This window comes from Tauraco erythrolophus, chromosome 9, assembly GCF_009769465.1.
Source record: "Tauraco erythrolophus isolate bTauEry1 chromosome 9, bTauEry1.pri, whole genome shotgun sequence".
NCBI classification, from domain to species: domain Eukaryota; kingdom Metazoa; phylum Chordata; class Aves; order Musophagiformes; family Musophagidae; genus Tauraco; species Tauraco erythrolophus.
In genome coordinates this window covers 40,234,983-40,251,250 of record NC_141473.1, presented here as the reverse complement: position 1 = coordinate 40,251,250, position 16,268 = coordinate 40,234,983, and the positions used below count along the sequence as shown (strand labels likewise).

The 16,268-nt window shown below is 39.8% G+C and overlaps 1 protein-coding gene across 3 annotated transcripts in view; it reads right to left on the bottom strand.

The window, feature by feature from the left end:
- The window catches only part of PCDH15 (protocadherin related 15), a 359,782-nt gene that overhangs the window by 178,092 nt on the left and 165,422 nt on the right, over nucleotides 1-16,268 (bottom strand). For 2 of the 3 annotated variants that reach the window (XM_086616981.1, XM_086616982.1), the window contains 3 exons: nucleotides 13,176-13,382; nucleotides 2,346-2,480; nucleotides 1,087-1,236 (listed from right to left, as the gene is read on the bottom strand). In XM_086616981.1, coding sequence (XP_086473107.1) covers nucleotides 1,087-1,236; nucleotides 2,346-2,480; nucleotides 13,176-13,382 — 492 coding nt within the window. Of the gene's footprint in view, nucleotides 1-1,086; nucleotides 1,237-2,345; nucleotides 2,481-5,683; nucleotides 5,705-13,175; nucleotides 13,383-16,268 lie in introns of all 3 variants that reach the window. The other variant, XM_086616980.1, reaches the window with a different exon arrangement.

Below are 16,268 nucleotides of genomic sequence, written 5' to 3'. Positions count from 1 at the left end.
TGAGCTCTACCTGCCTTTTGCTCATTCTGCACAGTATTTGGTCTCTTTTTTTCCGCCCATACAGCCTTGTGCATAGCTTGAAGGAACTTAATTGTGTTTAAAACTTTTCTCTCTCCCTCAAAACTTGCTGAAAACATCCCCATGGCTCTCACTGATGCTTTTGAACCACTTGTAGCCCAGACTGATGAAGAGACAAGTATAACACTAACAAAGAGGCAAAGACAGCAAATGCAGCAAGTCAATACAGCTCATATGCCAGAATAGACCCTGATACTGTTAAATCACTGCTACTTTCAAATGCTTAATTCCCACTTATATTTCAGAAAATGGTATTTTATTACTTAAGTCAGCTGATGAATTTTTGGCTGGGTTTTTGGTTGTGTTTTTTGTTGTTGTTGTTGTGTTTGTTTTTTTTTTTTAATACTCTCACTGCCTTCTCCCATCCTTAAATGCCAACCTCCACTAACAGCATCTTGTCTTCTCATCCACCTAGACTGGAAGCACTCAGGCGCGTGGCTGAAATCTTACAAGAATTACCACCCAAAAAAGCCTTTTTCCATTAACTTCAGTGCAACCAGGATTCACCTCCAGCCTGCACTGAAACATAAATCAGTGCTTGCTAACTTTAATTAAAACTGCTTCTCTCTCTGGGCCTGTGTTCAACACCTTTTTCACTGCTCATTTGCTCTACAAACAAACGGCTTCGGCTTCTGTAAAAATGAAAAGGTTTTATGGCATGGTAAAACATTTCTGGTTATGTTCTACTGAACTGTTTACCTGTTCTCCAAAAATGTTTTATTTCAATTTTCTGCTAGTACAGGAGAGTATTTCATTCTTTTGGGATTTTTCAGATGAAAAGGTTTTGTAAAACTTCAGATGAAACAGAGGCAAAGCTGCAGTTCAGCTAAGACAAACCCATCATTTAGTATTAGCACCTTTTTAATAGCTGTGTAACTAATGAAGTGGATGGAGATAGACAAACTTCATTTCTAGCTGTTTTCAGTGCATTTCCAATTTGCATTCACAAGACCATCTACTGCTAACAAAAACTGAGTTAACAAAGCTAATATAAAGACCTGAAATTACCTTTATAACGCCTTCCCTAGGGCTCATGTCTGTATAAATCTTGACATTGTACGAGATATTGGAGAAGGTTGGGGAATTATCGTTTGCATCAATCACCAGGATATTGACTGTCACGGGGACACTCTCCTGTACACCATCAGAAGCTGTCATCTGCGGGGTTAAAAAAAATAAAAAAGCACAACAGGAACATATTTTAATGGTGTGTTCTTAATACAATTCCAACTGTGAGAAAATACAATATGACAAGTGAAAATGAGCATTTCATTGTTGTCTGGACTTACAGGAGGCTTCAGCTGAGCTTGAGCCTGCAGCGTGCGAGACTCCGAGCAAACGCAAAATGAAACAACATTTAAAACACACTGTGTCAGATTAAGGGAATACCTGTTTCCCAGGGTTGGGGCTGGGATCTGAGCTGCAGTCCAAAGCTGGAAGGGGAGAGCCCATCCCCAGCTGTGCTGAACACCCTCAAGGAGCAGAGCCTGGCCACAGCAGCTCACATCTGTCTAACACTCAAGTCTCACCTGGGCAGGGCCACACACAAGATCTGCTATACAGATCTTAAACCTCAAAGAGTCCATTTTAAGGTGGGACTTAAAGAGCTGGAGGCTTTTTACTCACAGAGGAAATCTGAGCTCTCCTTTCAAATGGTGAATGGACAGAAAACACGGAGGCATTGACTGGGAACTCCTGCAGAGGAACAGGGTTTCCCTAAAGCACGTTTGCAAATTGCTTTAGGGCTGGTAAGATGTTTACTCACAGATTGGGAAATGCCTGAGGGAGTATTTAAGTCTTTTTTTATTTTTTTTTTCTTTCCCGTATTTTTTAAAATACTGCTGGCTCTGGTTCATGTTAGCCTGTTGTTTTGTGTTTTTTTTTTTATTTTATACTAAAATAAAGTGGAAAGGCCATTACAGGTGTCGTGTTCCTAGCTCGAGGATCCAGAAAAGGCAAAGGTGGCCAAAACAGGAGTCAGACTGTGTCATGAGATGGTGGCGAGGAGCAGCACACAAGCCTGGCACCATGGAGATGATGCTGGTAGGGGGATCTAAAATGTGCTATCAAACCAAACACACGCATTTTGGAAGAGCACTCTACCTCAGACACCAACTCCCCCCAGCCCCAGTACTGCTGCTGCTCGTCCTTTACTGGTTTTCTTTCTTCTGTGCCATTTTAATGATCTTCAAGGTTGTTGTAACTAATGATTTTTCAACACTTGCTCTGAACCGTGCCTGATGCGCCTTGAAGTGGGTTCAACTTACCGAGAAGGTGTAAAGCTGCTGGGCTTCTCTGTCAACAGGCTGCAGCAGGGTGAGGTAGCGGGTGATGCCACTCTGAGTCACAGTGAAAAACGTGTTGTAATCATTCAGAAAGAGATGGAGCTGGGGATCCTTGGTCTTTAAACAATATGAAAAAAAAGAGCCTTTTATTATAAATGCATATATACCAGTAAGTTTCCAATTACTCAATATAAGTGCTTGTTTTAGTCGAAACCTAAATAAGCAGAAAGTACAAATACTGTGACTAACTGAAGTTAATCTACAAAACTGTAAAAAAAAAAAAAAGATAAAAAAGGTAACACTGCTGATGTAAAAATCTAATCTTCTTGATGAAAAATGTATTAAAAATACACTTTTACCTATAGAGCAAATAAACCCCATGGTAAACAAATATCTGTATCTGCTAGTTTCAAATGGTTTTTTTTAAATGAAAATAATAATTGTTAAGCCAAATCTAACTTATCAATATAAGAAACCAGGTTGAAGCATTTGTCTCCAACCATATTAGGAACAAAACAAACTTATCTTGACTAATGGAGCAATGTAACAGTTGGGTTGATGCAATGAAGAAGATAATCATATGTGTTGAAGCCTATTGCTAAATAGATACTGTTCAGACATTCTCTTTATGTCTCGAATATCGATGTGGAATTATGGATGTCTCAGTTGATGAGGTCAAAACCATAGTAAAGCAACTGTGGTGTAATTTTCAATAGAAAGTAAGATTTTAAGGTAAAGGGAGGGGGGGAGCAAGTCGAGGCGTTGTAAATTTGTTACTCGTGACCTCCAGGTCTGGATGGCTCCCGGTACAACTGGGTGAGCACCAAGAGCGGTGCTGCAGTTCTAGCACTGTGGGCAAAACCACGCAACAACATAAAGACGGGGCAATGTCTCATGAGATATCCTGAGCAACCCCTCAGGAACTCTTCCTTCCATTTCCATCCTCTCTCCTAGCGTGGTTGGCAGTATAGGAAGGAGTATGGGGAAGAAGAATGAAATGTTCTCTGGGGAAAAGATCTGAAGTTAATTTGGGGGCAAATGGAATCTCAGCTAACAGAAAGAGGGAGGAATGTTTCTGCCACAAACAGAATCAGAAGTTATTACTGTACTCTCAGGGAATCAAGCAGATCAATTAAAACCAGTTCCTTCCAATGGGAACTTACCAGAGGGATACAAAGCTGCAAAACGGACTTCCTAACCTTAGTGCCCTGCCGGATGCTGGCACAGAGCAGGCAAAAAGGGTGTTTAAGCTCTGTATGCCTTGGTGGTTCTGAAAAGCCCCCCAAATTAAGGCACTTTTCCGAGAAGTCTGTGCTGGTGAAATGCCAGAAACGTCAATTGTGACCAGGATGAACTATGTCAACATCTTCTCCCATCTCTTCAAAGATGCTATCGCGTTATTAAACTGATTAGACTGCACGGGTCACTTTACATTGCAGTTAACTTTTAAAATAAATGACATTACCTTTTAATGCTCACAGTATTCCAACAAACACTTCTGTGTCCTTGCCTGTAATCTGGTTATCTAACCTGACTTAATGTGCTACTCTCGGTCATTAGTTACTTCGTTTATTCCTGTTCTATGAGGCGAGGTTACAAAAGAGGAATGCAAATGTGATCAGGCAAAACACAAAAGGCTGCCAGACGAGTCCAATAAAAACTGTTTTGAACTGCGCCAAATAATGTGAAGATGAGGAATCAGAGGACTATTACCATGAATTAAACATAACAGAAAATCCAGTGGCTGCACAAGGCATAACTTGAAAAGTGTTTTTACCAGCTACTTTCCAACATAATCCTACAGAACCCGCTCCGTACAGAATAGGACACACGATCCAGACAGAAATAGCTGAATTCAACAAATTATCCAACAAGTAGCATTACGGTCCTCTTCTCTGAACATCTTAAACTGAATCCAAAACACTTCTAGAAGGTTAACTACTGCCCTTTCATTACTGTCATTCCTACATAATTCACAAAAGAAAACAGACCACTGGGAAGTTCACCAATCCCTACGGTACGGTGGGCAAGAACACACGCACTGAGGGTCCTACTGAACAGCTACGAGGACAGATGAGTACAACAGAAGGAGAAAGAGAAACTTATTTTAGCAATCCAAAACACTCTGAAGCAGGAAGGCTAAGATTATACTGTTTAAATGAGAAACCATTTTGGTTGCTGAAAGCTACGTTAAACAAATAGCAGTGTTCCAACTGAGTGGTTTCCTATTGCCTAAAGCTTCGCTGCAACTACGCCAGCTTTCAGTAAAATTAAAATTCATTTTACAGCTAGCAATGCAAACGGCAATCTCTTTTTTCCATGAAAAATTACAGAAGGTAATTGCCAATAATTGTTCACTTTGTAGACACTACAAAGTCCGTCAAAAATTTAATTTACAAAAACCCTGCTTAGTTGTTACAGTTCTTGCTTGTCATGCCACTTTGAACACTAATAAACAGTATTTTTTTCTTAGCTTGTTCTTGAGAAAAACCAATGACGGACATCCCATACACTTCCACAGTAATCTATCCTACTCCTTAGCTATTCTTGTATTAGAAATTTTATCCTAATGTGTAAGTTAAATTGCCTTTACTGCAATCAATGCCTATTTCTACTACCTTCCATGCATGTTGGACCTACAAAGCGATTTATTTCCTTAATCTTGGCATTGTTATGCTTTTACATTGTTATCACATTTTACGCTGAAAGAAATTCTGCTCGACTTAACCGAGAACGTTTTATGTGGCAGATACTGCGAGAGAATACGGTTGTGGGACACAATTGTGCCAACGCTCTTCCTTTAACTTTTTAAACTATTATTTTATTTTGAGATCTGGACTTAAGCATTGTGATTTGTGACTACGTTACTGGGTCACGTGGACTAGCTTGTCTCTGATAAATCGTTTAGCATATAAAAATTTAAGTAGAAAGCTGTCAGAATCCACACAAAAGAGTATACATGCAACCTGCAAGGACCATTTCAAGGACACACTTCAAACCTGATATGGTTTACATACTTCAAACTAACCAGTAGGTACTTTTTAAATTAAAAATGTACTTTTTGCAATATTTAAGATTTCTAAAGACGTAGAGTTATTGAAGGAACATAAAGCAATCACAACGTAACCACAGTACAACTGTACGTCGTAACTGAATTCGGTCTGATGTGTTTAAAGGGCTCTTTGCAGGCTTCAGAAAACAAGTGACAGTCAAACACCAACGAGGCAGAGAAAAATGAAGGAGGACAAGGGGAAATAAAAAACCAAATCACGCAATTAAAGCAAAAAAGTAATTTTGCAAACATAACACCCAATACCTACAGGAATGGCACCTGGTGCGACCTACAAAGAAAAACACATGATACAAAATGAATACAAATAAAGGAACAAAAATCCGACACTGACGGACATCATAAAAACAGTACATTTAAGGAAAAAATGGTTACAGACAAAAATACAGTAAGACTAGAGGCAGAAAGTGCTCCAATGCACTCTTAATAACCAAAGCTTGAGTCTGAATCTGTTCTGCTTGAAAATCTCTGGAGAAGTTCCTGCAAGTTTGGAAGCCTGCACAGATGTTAATGTTACATTTCTGCTGCTCCTTTCCTCCCACAAGGGCTTCCAAGCTAAAGTCAACAGTTCTCTACGATTTACTAAAATTAAACCATAATTACATTATATTGTCAAGAATGAGCAGACAATGACACATATTCAGTATGGGGTTCAACATCGCCAAGGACTTTTTAGAGGGAGTGTATCTGGCTGTTAAATTCTCCAGCCAGAACGAGCTCCAAGAGTATCAGAACTGCTTAGGCTTCCTGATTGCTAGCACAGACTTGTTTCCAAAAAGCTGTGGTGATAACAAAGCTAATTTAATGACACATCTTGGTTTAACCAACATCCTTCATGCGGAGATGATCAGCACTGAAACATCCACAGAAGAGAGTTGTTTTGTTGAAGCGATGTCCCCAGCACTTGCCCTCCTCAGTTCTGGGTGAAAATAGAAAATCTTTCCCTCTTCTGTCTTTCATTGGAAAAATCTGAGATTCACAGTCTTGCAGAGGTGAAGGAAGTGGGATTCCCAGTCCAACTGACAAGGCGTTTGCAATCAGACTGTGTTGGCACTGACCTTGTTGACTTCCTCTCACTTGTGCGAGATGAGTTCTGCAGGGCCTGATGAGATGGTCCTTCAGGCTCACAATAGCTTGGATGGAACAGACAATGAAGACACGGCATCTGGAGTGAATTTCCTGCATCTTTAACATTACCATTAGATACCAGGAAACTAACCTGAAGCACAGCCTCCCGAGAAGTCTTCATGATGGCTTTAGTTGTAAAACCACTGAGATCAAAAGAACCCAAGGAGGAGAACAAATCAAGCCTAAATTCTGGGCAACTGAAAAACTGAGGGAGGTAAATCAGTCTGAGAAGACTTTGCCCAAGACACCCTATGGATCTTTTTTTTTTCCTTAAACATTTTTTTTTTCTTTAAAGTGAGTTCATCTAAATAATATTTAATCATACAATTTAAAATAATAATTAAAAAGTTCTTCACCATATACGTAACTTCCACTTTGGAGGAAAAGATGTCAAAAGACAAACGAGAGAACCAGGATGGATGCTGAGCAGTGCTTTAATTCTGAATTCTTTCAACCACCACCGAAACACAAGCGTGGCTATAAAGTCAGGCACTAAAAAGCACTGCAACAGTTTCTAGACTCTTTCAAGTTGAGGTGCAAAGGGCCATGCCGCTCCCTGAAAGAAAAGCCGACAGAAAAGTCGTGAAAAAAATCGTCTTCCGCTCCTCATACAAGTGAGCCACTCCGGGGAGAGGGCAAGAAACAAACGTCAGCATCTTCAGCACTTCCACTCCTCAGCAAAAGCGTTTGTTTGAAACGGGGCAGATATACAGAAAAATTCCTTGAGGACTCCAAGGAACCCAAAAGAGAGAAAGAATAGCTTCAGAAGGCAGAAACCATTAGATATTCCTCCTCGACGAAGAAAGGAAGACGTACAACACCACAGTAGCGATTCAACGTTCAGATTTTTATTTTTCCTTCTTAAGCAGAGAGATTCAGCAAAGAAAAAACCCTCCCTTTATAAATCCTAAAGCAAGAAAAGCAGCCTCTTTGCTTTGCCTTTCCCTTTTGTTTTAATAATGATATTAATGGGCTGTTACATTTGGGAAGAATATTTCCTGAATTATTATTTTGTGGTGTGACTACGAGTGTCACAGAAGTGCTACACTGGGACAGCAGCATTATGAGAACTCTCCTCTCGAGAGAATACCAGCTGCAAAACAAGTTCAAACAGTAACAGGGAAAGATAAAAGCAACCAGGTAAACATTAGTGAAAAACGCTTCAGCATTTAAAATGCTTCAGTATTTAAAATGCTTCAATACTCCTGGATAAAAAAAAAAATCCATTCTTTTTCCTTATCTGGATATATCATTGAAATCCATAACCTGCATTTGTAGTTACATTTAAAAGTTGTTTTATCTATTATTTGTTCTGTCCTCTTGGGGGTTGGACTAGATGACCTTTGAAGGTCCCTTCCAGCCCTAACCCTTCTATGATTCTTAGGTTGCTCCTGAGATGCTTTTACGTACAACAATCATTCTTTAAAAGTTCCCACAAGTTCTCTGGAACCACGGATGTTGAGCAACCACCTACTTAGCTTGACTTCAACTTCATAGACAACGCAAGCATAAAACAAGAACCTCGTCGGGTAGAAAAGGATCTGGAGAGGAACCTATGGTAATACCTGACCTGCACCACATTCCCCTACCAGGGATGCTGCACTGGGCTGTAGTATCCGCAGAAGCATCAGGGTTACTGCACAGGTGCTTTTCCGAACGTGCGCTGGGCCGCATTAAATGCTTCTGAACACACACCGACACATTGTGAACACGAATCAATTTTGTTTTCTAACGAGCAACACACAAATTACCTTACATCCTGAGTTTATTCATCAAGACACTGCGTGTGCTATTGGTAAGCACCTTGGTAGTTGAGTAGTAGGCAATGGATGTGAATGCTGATTAGCTGCGTCCAACTTGGAAGTTAAATCCTCAGTTCTTGTTTGGGTTTATGTTGTTTTTTTCATTGTTTTTGTTTGTTTGTTTTCTTTTCTTTTTTTTTTAAAGGAGATTCAACAAGATTTGTCATGTGAGACAGAAAGGTGGTTACCATGTAGCTTTTTCACCAATCCTAACCGCCAGAGTAGAAGAAATGAGCACTCTCCCCTGGAAGCCAAAGAGTAAGGAAGCCAGTGGCTCGGAAGCCTTATGTAAACAGCAATTAGATCGTACTGTTTAAATTCCTCATCTCAGCTTTGGTTTACTCAGGTCTTAAGGTACTTGTGTGGCTTAATTTAATTTATGCCATTTAAACAGACCACTTAATTATATCAGCACTTGGCAGTGCTCCTCTAGTTAAAGGTCTGTTTGCAATGTCACATCTATAAATTAATTTTTGGAAGGTTTATAGCAGGACCCCATTAGAATTCCCACGGGGCTTAAATTTATAACGTGTTTTGTTTTTTCCTTAAGAGACGCAGTTAAGATGATCACTTTCTTCATGCATTTATCTCAGGACAAGCAGTTATTTTAATATGAAGCATAATCTCAGCTGATTTGTCAGTTAGAAGACTGAACACATTATGTTCAGCCAGCGTCACTGCTGGAAACTAACATGCACAAGCACGTAGAGGATGTATGTTGACCTCTCATCAGCAATCCCTACTTCCTAAATTCATTAATTTACTAAGATACAACGAAGCCATCAGAACACCAAGACCTGCAGAAGTCAATAAGCATTACCTGTGCTTACTAACCCACTCTGAGCTACCACCTAGTCCCAGCAAGAAGGCACCTGCCATTTTAGGTTGTTTGGCTGGTTTTTGTAGGAATTCTATGCACTTGCTGCACTCCCAGCCTTACTCTGCTGGAAGTCTCATGCCCACAACAGGTTATAAGCACTACATGAATCACTGACACGTGTATGGTAACACACAGACAGCTAAATCTGGTTCTGTCCTTCCTCACATTCCTGTTACACCTGCATAATTTCAGAAAATTGCAGAGTTGTGCTCGCATGAGGTGATGCCAAAGGAGTAGGAAATTACACGGAGCGCTTCCACCCAAGGACAACGCTGAGCATCGTCTCTGTGGCTGCAGGCAGATCTCTGCATGTCCTGAGATAAGCCTAGAGCATTCTGGAAAGAGAGAGGATGCATCACCTCTGGCAGATCAGAGCCGGTTGGCCTTAAGCATCAACCAAACATGCAAGAGTGAAGGCTGATACAGTCACGGAATCTGGCACCAGGTTTCCTGAGTAGTTCAGGTTGCTGAGACAGAGCGCCCTTTCCTTCCCCTCGTATCTCCCGGGCTTGGTAACGAGCACTCACGGCCGTGCCACTGGCCCTTATCCCCTCATCCATACCTAAGGAAAGTGGCCTTGTGGGTACAGAGCCATCCTAGAAGCAAGAAGAAGGACAGGGCACGAAGACCACTGGCCGAGTTCCACCACAGCCCATCTCCCCTGGCACATGGCATTACATCCCAGCAGGGCCAGAGATTTGCGTTATTTGGTCCTCACTTCGCGAGGATGGGGTGCGGTGTCAAAATTAAGTCTTTATGCCACCTCATTTTCCAGTCTAGAAGTCCTCAGCAGTTATTCATCACATAACACTGAAATATTAAACTTTTCCAATAATAAACAAAAATCATCTGCTGGGAAACTTCTGGCTCTGTCTCACTGTGTCATATCATTGATCTAGATGGTCACCAACTTAACCGAACTGCTGTTACTCATCATGCAATGAAAAGAACAAAAACATGGCATAAACAACAAATCTTTAAGTTTACTAGGAAATATTTTGGGGCCCTTTAATGGTCATTTCTCACAGATATGAAATTTCAGGCCTATTTGTACTGAGACATGGAAACACGTAACAAGTTCTAACAACGCAGCCTGTGTTCAGTAATGATAAACTGGTTTTTCATCATCTTTGGATGCAGATTATTTATGTTAACGCTCCCAATTGAAATATCTGCTGCAGAATGGAAAGATTTTTTTCTTATTCGTGATGCAATTAAAACTACAAATATTTGGGCCGCGCAACAAGAAAGCGTGGAGCCCCGTGGTCAAACCGCTTGTGATGAATTTCAAAGTACTCTCTAAATCTTGAGGTATTGAACTTGTATTCACAAAAATCAATAATAGAAAGCACGTTTTTTTGGGGGGAACATAAATACAGGGATTACATAAATACCAGGATTGCATTATAAACCTCATGAAGTAGTTTATTAAAAAAACAAATCACTTTTCCACACAGAAGTGTTTGAAATTAAATATTTGCAGTTTGAGAGCACATAAACACCATGTGCTATACTAACTACCTGGTAGTTATGTGATTAACTCAAAGAGTCAGTCCAAATTCAGCATTTAACAGTTCAAATCATGCTAATTTTCAGTCTTCTGTATATTGTAATACGTAGTTATATCACAGAACCTTCTATTATCAAATCTGCCTTTGACACCTTGTAGTTAGAGCTGTGTAACTGCCAGGGAAAGGTTAATCAGAGCACGATTAACTACAACTTGAAAAACCTCTGGAGGTTAATGAAGTCCAAAGTCCTTCTATCATTCCACTAACGAAATTATATATATCATGTACTAGGAAATAGGAGAGAGTCCCAAAAAAGCCACCAGCACGGAAAACTGCCACAAAAGTGCCTAAACCAAGACACTGAACTATCTTTAATTAACACAGTTGTTCTGAATTATTTCAAGCACAACTGATCGAGCCCCTCCCTCACCGGCCATGCTGCGTGACTTCTTTCTTCACTCCAGGCTTTGTATGCACAGTGGGATTTTCCAAGGCCATTGCAGCTATAAAGCCCTGAGAGCAAATACCTTAGTCCCTAGAACATCAGTGGACTTGCACAGAGAAACACCCGCAGCACGTTGCGGATTAACAGCCAGATTTTTGTGCTATTTTCAGTTGTCCATCGCTCAAACTGGCAGAAACGGTTCGCAACAAGCTCTCCAGCTTGCCAAACCCCTATTCTGAGTGTCAGACCATATCTATCTAATGGGCAAGTCTATCAGTCTCACAGACAGACTTGCTTGCTTTTGGTCTTCCTCTCTTCAGGTGATCTATTTCCTCTCTTTCCGTTTTTGGAAAGCTCATATGCAGTCACGTGTGTTATAAGTTGGGCATCGATAGTGCCCAGAAATTCCAGACTTCTGTAACAAAGAGATATGCACCAAGGAATACTGGAACCAAAGGGTTTTACTGGTACTTTCATGAAGGTGTGGATAAAACAAAACAGACAGCTATTTGTTTAGGCTAAAAACATCTAAAAATATCCTAATATTTTTTTTTGTTTAATACACATAGGGATGACAGAACTAAAAGCTGCCTTCTGTGACCATCTCCCAAATTAGTAGCTTAAAAAGGACTTAGAACCGTAGACATTAGCTCATACAATTTTATTTCCTTTGTGTTTAGGAACACATTATGTGCATAGATCTTATATAACACAATCAGACGATGTATTGTAAATATAGACACATACCTGATGCCTCCACACCTTTCTTATTCCTAGGTCACGCAACCTACAAGATCCATCAATTTGCTCAAACACGAAACCTGCTTTGCTGTTAACAAAAGCAGTGCTGAACAAGAGTATTTCGCAAGTAACACGAACCATCAGCAATGCCTACTGATGACTGTCCCCTGCACCGATTCCATACCTTTTATCCAGCCCCTAAGAAAGCCAGATCCAACAGCAACTACCACCTGCCTTCCAACCAATTGTCACGAATGCCCATAAATTGACCAAGAGATTTTAATGGACAGGAAGGAGATATTCTGCATGAGTTTAGGCTTTAAAGTAGCTTCTTAGGACAATAAATCACTCTAATGCAGACAGGGATGTAGAAAGCATCTTTCAGTTACAATGGCCTCTCGTGTTTCTCAAAACTAATTAATTTGCCCATGTCAAAAGTGAATGTTCAAAAACAAAAGATTATTTTCAGACTAGCATGTTAGGAACTTTATTCAAGAGTACTGGCATATATTATAAACATCTATACTACAACAAAAAAAACCCAAAACGACAAATCCTATGCCTACAACTTAGCTTTCCTTATGTATCTGAAGATAACAAGAGAACAGAAAAATAGAAACAAAAAAGAACAAAGGGGACACCTGGAGAGACAACAGTAATGAGAGGAAAAATAAATGTTATCGAAAAACACGAAACAGCAACAGCCTTGGTGTGAACAGAAGACACGTTAGCCTTACAGGTGTGGTGGTGTTACTGCTTGGTTACTATTCTTTTCCACATGCCCCATTTTTACTATGAGGAACGTTAGTACCAAAACCCAGGCAAAGCAAAGGATGGACTGAACTCAGCCTCTTGCCCTCCTATTCCTCCTCTTCCTGGTTTGGTCAAACTACTACTTCCTTTCACTTTGAACTTCTCCCATTTCCCCACACTGTGTGGTAGATTCACCCTTCTCACAAAATGCTTTCCTTTGCACTAAGCATTCGTCATCTCTAACAGAACATCACCCTAAGGACAGCTGAGTAAAATACAGATTAGTTTTCCAGTTCAGATGCACTTTCAAATCTATTTGAACTCAGAACGAAAACAAAACTTGAATCATAACAACGACATTAAGATTTTTTTTTAATTTATTGTTCAAAACAGTTTTGTCTCACTAAAAAAATATGAAAAAAAACTCTGAAAATAATAAGAATGTAAACACCAATATGACACTAAAAGACTAAGAAACATACCTCCTCCACATCGTTGTCCAACACTACGATTTGTAGTGGAGAAGTCAGATTCTGGTTATCGGAGATGGTTGTTCCCACTGGGGAGGACTCGAGGATGAAGCCCTCATACGTAGACCTTGTGAAGTAAGGCTTCTGATTGTTCTCGTCAAGGACTTCGATATGCAGGTTGGCAAAGGCAGGAAGAGGATGGCCGTTGTCTTGTTCAGCCTGAAAAAAACACCTCATTTGTCAAAAGCTCTCAGCCAAGTAAAACTACAGTTACTGACTGGTGTTGGCTTATATTCAAGAATTAAACTCTAGTTATTAAAACAAATATCAATGTAGAGATCACCCTATTATGAAATTTAGCATCAGGAAAAAAATACCAAATAAAAATTAGCTAGGATATAAGAGCAAAAAGAGTTTCAGTCGCAATATCCTTTAAAGTAGCCACAAAGAAACGCAAAGCCATACAGCATATGTGCAAACATAGCTCCTTAATGGTCAGTATGGAGAGTTCTGGAAAGTCTTGGAAGGCTGAAGGAAAACTGCAATCTGTTGGTTGTCCAACAGAACCTACACTCACACCACCAGCAAGAGAGTTAAAGCCGAAAGATGACAACAGCACCCACGGACCTACAGTACACGCCGCAGATGACTGGAAGAGCATATTGCTGGGGATACGACTCTTTCTCCCACTCCCCCAAAATCCACCTTTCCAGTGTTACCTGAGTACAATTTTAATTTTGGTTTTGCCTCTTTTTGAATGTCGAGCAAAACTCTTTACTTCAATTAATAACTCCCACTTTTCAATGGCAACGCCTCACCGATCAAGATTTACTGATAGATTTTCACCTGATTTATTCTTATTTTCAAACTTCTTAAACATAAAAGCACTAATTGCCCATTCCACTATGGTAATGCAATATACACGTATCTTTTTTTGTTTGTTTGTTTGTTTTTTAAATTTACTACCTATGACTAAATAAATAAAAAGGGGACGTAGAAGACAACAAGTAATTTGTTCTTTATTTATAAAGAGAAACCAGTTTTCATTATAGCCCTGCACATGTCCCTGTAGCAAGGCAACAGCAGGGTAGCACAAGACACTGGTCTATTCCTACGGCTTCATTTCCCAAATCTGTAAGCACATGGACCCCGAGACTGGGCCAGCAGGGCACTATTACCTTTCTGCAGACGTAGGACGTGTATTACGCAATAAATTTCTACAGCGTAAAAATATTTCAGAAGGGAGAGAACAGTACCCACATGATTGTTCTTAACAGCACTTTTTGCTTGCAGATAATTTATTATTCTGGTATTTCCCCCATTTCAAAACAGATAATGCCTCATTTTTCATATCCAACATCCAAGGAGCCTTCTTCTGGAAACACACCGTTTTGATTTCATCACCGAGTTATTTTTTTCTTTCTTCTTTAGATGCTTGGTTTTTTTGCTTTGCTTGGGGTTTTTTTGGGGGAGTTTTGTTTCTTTGTTTGCTTTATAGGTCTTTGGGTTTCTTTGTCTGCAAAATGTTAATTCTGTATAAAGTTTTGCTTTGTTTACCAAGCAACAATAGTACAATAAAATCTTCCATTTCAAATAAAAAGAAGTATAAACATAAAAATTGCTATTTTTTTTCAAAGTAGGTGATAACACCTTTGGCAAATCATTAAGAAACTCATTCAAAACACTGAGTTTTTGGGAAAAATGTATTTTCCTCTATTAAACAAATCAGGACTCTTGACCAAGAGACAGGCAACGGTCACGCTGGCACAGATTTAAAAGTAACCACCAACCTATCTCGGATCTGGTGAGCAGATCTATGCAAGCAGGCGCTAGGATCTAAAATTAATAAGGCTTTTCCTAGGAGATCAATTTTTGTTAATGAAACAAAACTCTCTTGTAGTAACTGGGAGTTCTGCTTGTTAATTCAGTGGCACGTTAAGATTTCAGTAACCAGGAGGCAACATATTTATCTACTGCTGTTCTTACCAGCTTCTCGAATACAGGATACTACCAGTGATCAAAACTGTAATTGCCTCAAATAATTACTACCAAATTAAGTATGAACATTTTTTTTTTTCAGCCAGCTTCATTATTGGTATTCAAACAAACAAACAAAAAACCACAAGAAAATAGTTCACCAGGCTCCAGGCCACTCAAGGACACTGATGTTTCTGGGTGATCCCAACCAATTTTAGAGATTTTCATTAGCTGAGAAAGTCTGCCTTCGCACTTGTCGTTGTAAGAGAATGACATACACCTGGTTTATTACCTTTTCATTAGAAACCTTCCAATTGCACTGAGTTTCATTCAACAGAGCAGCACTCAAAATATCCCTGGGGAACTCCTGGTCCTGCGGGAAGTTAGCAGCAACGTATTTCAAATCCAATACGGCAGAAGCTGGCGATAGTGTTGGACACTGGATAAGTGACTCCCAAATGCTGAACGCAATTTACACCAGTGAGATTTTTATTTTGGAGTTGATGCTCTGATGAATGAAAATAAACTTTGTACGTAAAAACTAACGTCATTAAAATTACGTGGATGCACTCTGGCTACTGAGTCAGTAGGATGAAACTTCAAACATGTCCTGATAAGGAGAGTTTTTGCCTAGGTTAATATAAAAAGAATCTCAGAAACAAGTCTGCTCTATGAGCAACAAATACATACAGATGTGATTCTATTTAATAAGTAGATCTATGGTTGAACATCATTAAATACTCTGCTCCATGTCAAGAAAAACAGGCCTCTTCACAGTAAAAAGTTTACACACAACTGCTCCAAGTTTCCTTCAAACATACCTTGATGTTCCTTGCAACTGCTACAAAGGGATGCTAAAAAACAGAAAATGCAGAGAACAGAGGGTCCCAACATTCTTAACAGCTTGAACTGCCACAACAATGGCCTTGCTTGAATGCATAAGTGAGCACGGACCGCATCCCGGGTTAAAAAAGGAAATACTCATCCGTGCAGGGTATTTACTACATCATCACCATAGCACCGCAGGGTCTTTCTGAAAGACAAGTCAGTGCTCTAAACTATGTGTGGTCAAATACAAAGAAGGATGAGTCCTAAGATTGGACTTAAAATTTTAGGCCTTGGAGACCA